Source organism: Aplysia californica, unplaced genomic scaffold (genome assembly GCF_000002075.1).
Source record: "Aplysia californica isolate F4 #8 unplaced genomic scaffold, AplCal3.0 scaffold00007, whole genome shotgun sequence".
Classification (NCBI taxonomy): domain Eukaryota; kingdom Metazoa; phylum Mollusca; class Gastropoda; order Aplysiida; family Aplysiidae; genus Aplysia; species Aplysia californica.
In genome coordinates this window covers 11,935-21,359 of record NW_004797277.1, presented here as the reverse complement: position 1 = coordinate 21,359, position 9,425 = coordinate 11,935, and the positions used below count along the sequence as shown (strand labels likewise).

Genomic DNA, 9,425 nt, shown 5'->3' with positions numbered 1-9,425 from the left:
GACTTGTATCAACTTGTCTTAAAGGGGGGGGGGGGGGCTCATAATACGCTCGTGCGCAAACGCTTATAAACAGTCAATGAAATACAGTTACAACTGCTACAGTCCATATTTACCCTAAATAATCCACAAGCCAATTTCACACTCTCTGGAAATTCGGAAAACATCATGCGCGACAGGCATAGAATTCCAATGTCCAGTCAAGTGAAAGAATTGCTGAGATAGGAAATACACGTTTACCCTTTCTCAAGTGGCCATGATACAGGATACACATACATAAAAAGCAACCAAATATTATTATTTAAAAAAACCCAGCTGCTGTAAGTAGGCACATCTACGCACGCAAACAGAGGCACTAATCTTATCGTTACAGAAAATCCAGAACAGGTGACAAAGAACTAAATAAATTGTTTGGTTTGTTTGTTACGTCGAGCGAAATGTTAGTACATATTATAATATTACAATTTTTAGGCACCTAAACTGCGGAACAAGTTGCATGATCTTTCGTTTGATATGGGTACTTTCAATTTAGACATACTCAGTTGCTGGCACCTGCCAAACAATGCGGATGGAGAGGTAAATTGTTGTGTGACCAAATGTTATGGCAATTTACAATCTACTTCTTACAAGACATCCAAACTTTCAACTTTAAATGGCTGTATCCTGTTGAGGCTATCTTTATTAGGTGAGCGTAAGACCATGCTTGAGCTGCATTATAACGGGATTAAGGTACAGTGCGTAAAAGTAATAAATATTGCGCTAAAAGCCACCGTGTTGAAAATGAGGTATAAAATGGTCAAAATATTTAGTTGCGTGTATTCTAGACATAGCAGTAACTGGACTTAAGACAAAATGAAGGAAAGAATAGGGGCAGAGGGAACGAGGACAGCAATATCCGAAGAAAAAGACAAAAAGACAGCCGTAAATACGGACATATCGCACATCTGTCAAGAATGTAAAACTCACTATACGATACGATGAAAACTCGGTAAGCATCTTAGCGAGAAGATAAGCTTCTGATAAAATTCCACGATACGAATGTGGACGACATTTAGATAAGTAAAAAAAAAATGAAAAGCTAAAAAACAACCTCCTTGTTACTAAACCTCTTACGCGTTTGGCTAATAATTTTATTGTTGGGTTTGTATGTTTTTGACGTCCAAGTCATAATCGAGCCAATCCCAAAGTGCCTGGGACTAAAAACGAAACGGAATGAGACGAAAGAAGCCAGGCCGAGGGCATCTGAGTTGTTCAAATGTTAGAACCAAGGACTATGGTGCAATGGTTAAACTCTACACCATTGCGCGTATATGGCTTTTATCGTAATACAATCTTTATACAAAATACAAAAGGTTCCAATACATTTACTATTAAACCAGCCTTTTTGTGAATAAGCGTGCGTTATAAGTTTTAAGTAAATGACATTGTTTTCGTTTAAAAAATTTTTTATCTCAAAAATAGATTTGGAGGACAAATGTTTTTTTATGGGCTAATTCCTCTTTCGCCTCCTATGTCTGACTTTAAGCCTACACGGTGAGTGCCATAAACTTAAGACGTCTCCAGGGTGAGAATCGCGGGTGTCAGTGAGTTCACCAATAAAAAAAATCATGTCACAGTCAGAAACAAAACCATCCTCTCTCGAGCAGTGGCAACTAGTACTTTCCATCTAAAAGTTCGAGATTCCTTCTGTCCCACACGCACAAACTTGACACATTCAATAATAGAATCATTCCTCTCGAGACATCACTCAAATGGATCGTCTATTAGCCGTAGTATGGGGAGAAGCTTTGGAAACGTGTACTCTGTCCTTACTGAAGAAAAAAAAACCCAAACTAATAGTGGCATCAGATCCAAAGGGGTAAATTCTGCCCCATTTCCACAAATTCTCAAGGTAATAGAGAGACCTGAACCAGTAGGGTCAGCAACGGAAAAACACAAGAATAGTCTGTAAATCTGTCCGTCTATCCGTCAGTCTCTCTCACTCACCCCAGCTCTCTCTCTCTCTCTCTCTCATTCTCTATCTGTCTCTCTCTCTCTCTCTCTCTCTCTCTCTCTCGCCCTCTCTTTCCGGTCTTTCTTTCTTTCTGTAAGACAGTCTCCTTCTCCATATCATCCTCCTTCTCTCTATATATTTGCTATCACGTGAACACGTCTTTCCTTTCATTTGACGCTCTCTGCTCTTGATCAGTCTCAATTCCCAAAGCTACTCGATACTATTAATGGCCACTGTCCTGTATAGCAGTTTGAGTCAAGGTTACCTCACTCCACTTTTCGTTTTACCATATCATAAAAATGAATTTTAGAATAACAACACTTTAAACTTGCAGAAACCCTATATGAAATTACATACATACATACATACATACGTACATACAAACATACATACATACATACATACATACATACATACATACATACATATACATACATACACATACAAATATTATACATACATACATACATACATACATACATACATACATACATACATACATACATACATACATACATACATACATATGGGCTTTCGTGGCCTGAGGGTTAAGGTGTTGGCCTCTCATTCAAAGGCCCCGGGTTCGAATCCAGGTAGCGACCGAAACATTTTTTCTCTAAAATAGTCTCCTTTCACCCCCTTTCCTGCTCTCCAGCAATGTTCTGTCGTCTGCATTCGTCTTCTCTTCCTGCCCCCACCCCCTCACCTCTTTTGCCCCCCCCCCCTCTGGGCTCCTGACTCTTTCTGCAGGTTTTCTACTGCTACTCCTTAGCTCCTTCTTACTGCTGTCTTTCAGCCACACCCCTGATCTTCTGTCAGGAAAGATCTACACCTAGCCTTCTCGGATAAGGGTGAAAATCTCGGGGTCCTGTGCGCAAGATGCGCACATTAAAGATCCCTTGGTGATCTAAAATCGAGAAGGGTAGGCTTCGGCCGCCACCTGGGCAAAATTCAAATTGTCCTACCAACTGAAAATCAACTTTCTTTAAACACACCCCCTCCTCCCCTCTCTCTCTCTCTCTCGCTCTCTCTCTCTCTCTCTCTCTCTCTCACACACACACACACACACACACACACACACACACACGCACATACACACACACACATACACGCACACATATAAACACACATACACAAACACACGCACGGGCGCAAACGCAATCATTCTTGCTGGCTCTCTCCTTCTTTCTCTCTCTCTCTCTCTCTCTCTCTCTCTCTCTCTCTCTCTCTCTCTCTCTCTCATCTCCTTCTATGTGCATTTGGAAGTAAACTAATGCATGCACAAATAAACAAAGTCCCTGCTTCCTAGCCTCCATTTTAGACACGTTTCAAAAAGAATATTATATTAATATGGCTATTTGAGTACAGCTTTGAGCACAAGCAGCATCATGTCTTTGTATCGACACCGAATGCATTAAGCAATATATCGAAAGTAACATCAACCTGGACCATAGATTAATGTGAATAGCATTTTATAAAGTTGCTTGTCCGTAGGGATTGAGAAGGGGTAGTAGTAAAATCCCCCAATCTTAAAGATTCCGTGTCAACAGGTTTGCAACGAACCAACCAATTCGAAACAGCACAACGGCAAGTCAAGAGAAAGCACACACATGCATGCAAACGTACAGAGCACGCGGACTGGCTGACACAAGCAAAATATAAACTTAAACGTACAAACGCTCATACAAAATACGAAAAATAAACACATTAGGTGCAATCGGAGAAATGGATACAGCACATGAGTTGCTTCTGCATGATTTGTAGTTTATAACGAGACAAAGAAACAGAGACACATCAGGAGTAAATAAGATTAGATCAAACAGTACCATTGAAGCGAAGAGGAAAGGCAGAGAGCAGAGTATCACCCACCAATAGCATACCTCCAAACATAAAAAAGATGCAGTCATGCATTGTCTGTGTATACGCATGCATACTTATAAAGCCCAAAGGCTAATACCGCTTTGCCCTGACTTATGGTACATCATGCCTGTTCTTAAATCTCAACAACAAACATAGGTCAAAGACACAGACACATCAAACACATCCCATTAACATACAAACAGACAAATAAAACATAGCACATGCATACTCATACCACAGAGGATAGAAAAGCAGCTTGGAGATTAGGAAATACAAATTGGATGTCTCACCATCATATATCCAACTGGAAGCCATTTTCAAAAAGCAGCCATTTCGTCAAACCTTCAAAGGAGGAAAATCGAAATATTAAATTATCATGATCTTTAAAGAAAACTTTCAACAGAATTTGAAAAAATAAATAAATAACAAAAAATAATAACCAGAGTACTTCTGACGTACAAGACAATGAAAGACCTGCTTGCTGTATGAATAATAGTATTGTGTGGTTATGCTGGCTTAAATAAGTATGTTTGCAATTTGTAAACCATAAGAGGCAGTGGCGAATGGCCGAATACACTTAGATAACCGTTAAAAAAGGACAGAAACTCCAAGTGCTAAAAATGATGGACATCAATTATGACCTCTTTGACCCACCTATGTAAATGTGTGTTACGTGCACATGGCCAAAATATAACAAAAACATTGTTTGTCTTGTTCTAAATAACAAATACCGAAGTCTTGACACTATCACTTTAACCACTGTAACAAAAAGACACTGCATTACAGGAGATATGTATAGAGTGGGTTGATTAACAGAAAGAGGAAACTCAATCGTTAGGACAAATGCCAAGTGAACCTTCGACAACAGAGCTGTTAAGAAGTCAATATCACTAAGATGATTAGCAAACTGGTAAAGGTTTATATCAGGGTTGGTTATCTCAAACTACATCTATCCTCTGTGTCAGAGAACAATGCCAGATCCTTTTTAAAAAAACAAACAATCCCAACAAACAAACAACAATAAACAACACAAAAAAAATCTCACTACATAATTGCACCAGAAAACCAGAAAGTAAATAAGAAATTACCTAAGGTCTGTACCTTGGATCCAAACCATTTTTATTTTTTTTAAGGGGCCTAACCAAATTACTTTTATTTTTCCTTACTTATCAATGTTGGTATTCAAGAATGAATGCAAAGAAAAACGTAGAAATACTGGCAGACTGAATAGTATATAGAAAACAAGAAGCACGCTCCATGCCAAAGCAATCAAAAACGTTGAAAGAATGAATATAGAGCCACAAATCAGAGGTATAGACTGACCATGGGCCTTATTATGATATAAACATCAAACAGTGACAGTTTACTTAACACTGAGCGTTCACCCCAAAAGTCAGTTATTGCTCGAAGAGTCATCACACATTGCTGCCTCTCGAAGTGCAAACTGCTGTAGTAGCTATTGCTACTCGCACTGTATGCTTCCCGGGAAGCTGAGAATGTTTCGGAGTGTTCTATGGTCTGCTGGGGTAATAATATAGTGTAAAGCGCATAGAGCCTGCTGTTGAGTGGGGATATGCGCTATACAAATGCTATCTATTATTATTGCTATTTGGACTTCTAATATTGTCGCCACGCCATTTTTCTTTTCCAATCCAAACAACTTTTATTTGTTCATCTAGATCTACATAATGTGTGTGGTACGTGGAACATGGAAGTGAGACGGGGATTGAGGGAAGCAGAACAATAAAAAGTGTTGGGTTTTTTTTTGGGGGGGGGGGGGGGGGCGGCAGTAACAAGCATAATTGCAGTACAGCCAAAAAACAGGCGACCATAAAAAAAGACAAGGATGAACATAAAAACACAGCTACTTCTTGCAAAAAACAGATAATACGAAAATTAGAAGAACAGAGTAGGGTCACGGCACATTGGGGGTAAATCAGTTAAACAGCTACCAAACAGTATTAGCGAGTTGAATAGTTAACTTTATCCCAGGTCGAAAGGTTGGGGTTACTATGGGTGCAGACATACCTATAAACAATACAACATTTTAGAAACGACCAAGAAAATGTTTCTAAAGGTTTACTTACAAAGTGAGCCTGGAGATAAGAATTAAACAATATAATAAGTGAATATTTTTCATAATGGGGAAAACACTCCTAATTGCTTAATTAAACAACACGGGTTGTGTGTTCGCAGAGCCATATTATGAGACACTGTACTCTTATATTTAACAGATGAACTCTATTTCGCCTGGAAAAGAAACGAAATAAAGCAAACAAAAAGACAAAAAAAAAACCCGTAGCCTTTTGCGGATCACAATAGATTAAGACATAGAGCAACGGGAAATACAAGCAAAGGGAAGGCAGAGAAAGAGAAGAGAGAGAGAGAGATAGATAGAGAGGTAGCGAGAGAGAGAGATAGAGAGAGAGAGAGAGAGAGAGAGAGAGCGAGAGAGGGAGAGAGAGAGGGGAGAGAGAGAGAGAGAGAGAGAGAGAGAGAGAGAGAGAGAGAGAGAGAGATTGAGGGGGGGGGGGGGAGAAGGAAGAACGAGACCCGAGATTACAGAAGAAGTAGACAGGAAGGATGGGAAGGAGTAAAACGAATTGGATGTACAAGCGGGGAAAGAAAGCTGATAAGCACTTCACACTATACAGGTTAAAATAAGAACAAAAAAAAAAAAAAACGATGCTGAAGAATTGGGGAAAAGGGGGGGGGGGGGGTGAGTTTTACTTAAAGAGGAACACATCGCCACAATGCTGGTCATATTATTATAGAGCATGGAAGAGACGAAACCGATACACATAAATCAGAGGGAAAGGTAAGAAGTAGGACCTACCAGTGGCACCCTACAAACACCCTCGTATTTTTGTGTGTTTGTTTACTGTCTACTTTTAATGATCGCACTTCATTCAGAGCTGGTTTCCTAACGGGATTATCGCTATTAAAGGCTATTTATCATTATTGTTATCATCATTTACATCAGGAAAAGGGAAACGTCAATGAAGGCGAACATTACAGTACAATACAGTATCATAATATTCCAGAGGAAAATGTGAGAAAAACGGTGTACGCAACGCCAACACTCACGCATGTGCCGTACAATACATTTGCAATCTCAGGCAGGACTCGTTGAGTGAGTGAGGAGATAAAGACAGGTCAACATGACAAATCTACAATTCTTGAAGTGTCAAAGTCTCGCTACAAATCTTAAGTTGATTGATAGAGAGCGAGAGAGAGAGAAAGAACAGAAACAGGCAGAGAGATAGATAGATAGCTAGATAGCTAGAGAGATAGATAGAGAGAGAGAGAGAGAGAGAGAGAGAGAGAGAGAGAGAGAGAGAGAGAGAGAGGGGGGGGGAGGGGAAGGAGAAAGAGAGGGGAAGGATAGGGAGGCAGACAGACATGCACACATACACATCCAGAAAAAAATGATAACAAAGAGAGACATAAAAAAGAGTAAAGTAGTGAAAAAGTGTTGAGAGAGGCAAAAAAGAAAGTAGGCGTTGAACAAAAATGGGAGAAATAAATCTACCTAAAAAAGGAACATGTACAAAATTGTGCATGCAAAGCAAACACTCCATGTCAGTGCTATAAAAGTACACCCTGAATTATAAGAAGCAGGTAACTGAATGGCGGGTAAAAGAAATCAACCAGGAAGCCAAGATTACGAAACTAACAACACTTCCATATTAAAGTTACATGAAAAATTCAAGGCAGGTCGAATAAATAGTAGAAAATATAATATCTAACTATTCAGTAAAAGCACCCAAGAGTGCGTAAAATGCAAGCAATCGGTCGTCGTCTCAGTTCAGCTCGGCTTCTCTTTATCAATTTTAAGCTCCACAAGGTAAATGTCTCGAAAGTGCTGGGATATGCGGCACGGCTGGATGGCAACTGAACTGAATGGATAATAGTTAGGATTCATAGAAAACAGACATGTTCAGTCACGGATATAATATTATTTTACCCCAGCGTTACAATGGAAATACAGCCCTAAAGACAGGCGTACCTATTTGGAGAACCTATGGGAAATACAGTTATCGAAACATGTATTTGTTGAACTTTTGCGCCTAGGAGTGGGATTTATAATAAGTTTTGATTTAGCACAACGCATTGCACCAACAATGGCAAAGTTCTCTCATTTCAGAAAGGGAAATGAACATATTAAGGAGAACTGGACAGGCCACCGTTTACTCCACATGATATATATATATACATGTATAGTTGAGTCTTTGATCGGGGAGGAGCACGCTCAACGCCACAAGAGTCCAATTGGTCGCTTTTAAGCACAAGGGGTCTATCCCGAAAAATGCTGTTTTGAGAAAATCGAAGGTAAAGCTTTTGCCCCTTGTTCAGTTTCTTTAAAAGACAAGGAGGGTTTTCTCTATAACCAAACAAAAATACACACCAATGAAACCAAACTTCTCCTATAGGTAGGGAAAAGCCCACTTTTGTTGTAGGTCAAGATTTGTGGAAACTCCCAAGATCTGGGTTAGCCCGTTTGTCCTTAAAAAAGACTAATTTTGATACATAAAACGACACAAACTCAACAAGCTGACAAGACAGGAAGCCTGTATGTAAGGTTACGTAATGTCTCGTACAATGATTTGTTTACGTTTGCGCTTCGGTTCACCCTAATGCCTGGGGTAAAACAACGACATTCTGGTCATGAAAGTGAGAGTGGTCCAATTCCAATTAGACTGACGCTATGTAAAATAGTATCTTCCGTTTTCAGAAAATAAAAGTAACTACGAACTAAATGTCGTTTCTTATTAAGAAAGAAGTCCCTCAAAATAACCACTTCGGAGTAAGATCGGTTTTAAAAAAATTGTTTTTATTTTTTGGCATTTTAAATTTTCATTTAGATACATAAGAGAGCGGTGTTTTATCACAGCGAGAAGACAAATTTGACCAAAGGCCGAGACACGCCACTCTAATTAAAAGTGAACATGGGACACAATCTGAGTAAAGGGAAGCACTATTACACGAAAATGTCCATCTAGTGAAGGGAAAAAGCAAAGATAAACAGACAGAAACAACAGACGGCAAGAAAAGAAATGGGAACATTCAAAGCCTCCTTCTAACCACCCGTTATTATGAAACAATATAACGTGACATCATTTGCTAAAGGTCCTTAATAGAAAAGATTCTTGTCTATACCCAGGAGTTCAACCAGTACACAGTTTGCCTCGTAACCGCCCACTATTTTATCTCCATAGCACCCTACAGAATATGCATCTCCCTTCGCGTTTGGTCTGTTGGGTATTTGACAGTTGCGTCTGCACTTTAATTATGTATTATGCGCTTTCAATTTTGTGACTTCATTCAAGCAGGGAAGATAAAATGCAAATACTGTGGTACTGCACGCCGAGTAATCTGGGCCGTCTTGTCTCATATTCTTTGGAAGGATTATTTCTCTTTCAAATTTTACGGCACGTCCCATACCAAAAAACTGTGCATTTAAAAAGGGAATTGCAGGAATTAACAAAAAACAACAATCGAGTTTTATTTTTGTGCTAGTCCAGTTGGGTATGAGTAACTTGCGCTATGCTAAAAAATTTATGAACGACCCCAC

At 39.3% G+C, this 9,425-nt stretch overlaps 1 protein-coding gene across 1 annotated transcript in view; it reads right to left on the bottom strand.

Moving 5' to 3' along the window:
* LOC101851002 (verprolin) overlaps positions 1-9,425 on the bottom strand; it is a gene marked incomplete at its 5' end in the record, with an annotated part of 52,468 nt that overhangs the window by 33,144 nt on the left and 9,899 nt on the right. The window contains 2 exon segments of the mRNA XM_035969259.1: positions 4,141-4,192; positions 5,938-5,946. Of these exon segments, the coding sequence (XP_035825152.1) occupies positions 4,168-4,192; positions 5,938-5,946 (34 nt within the window).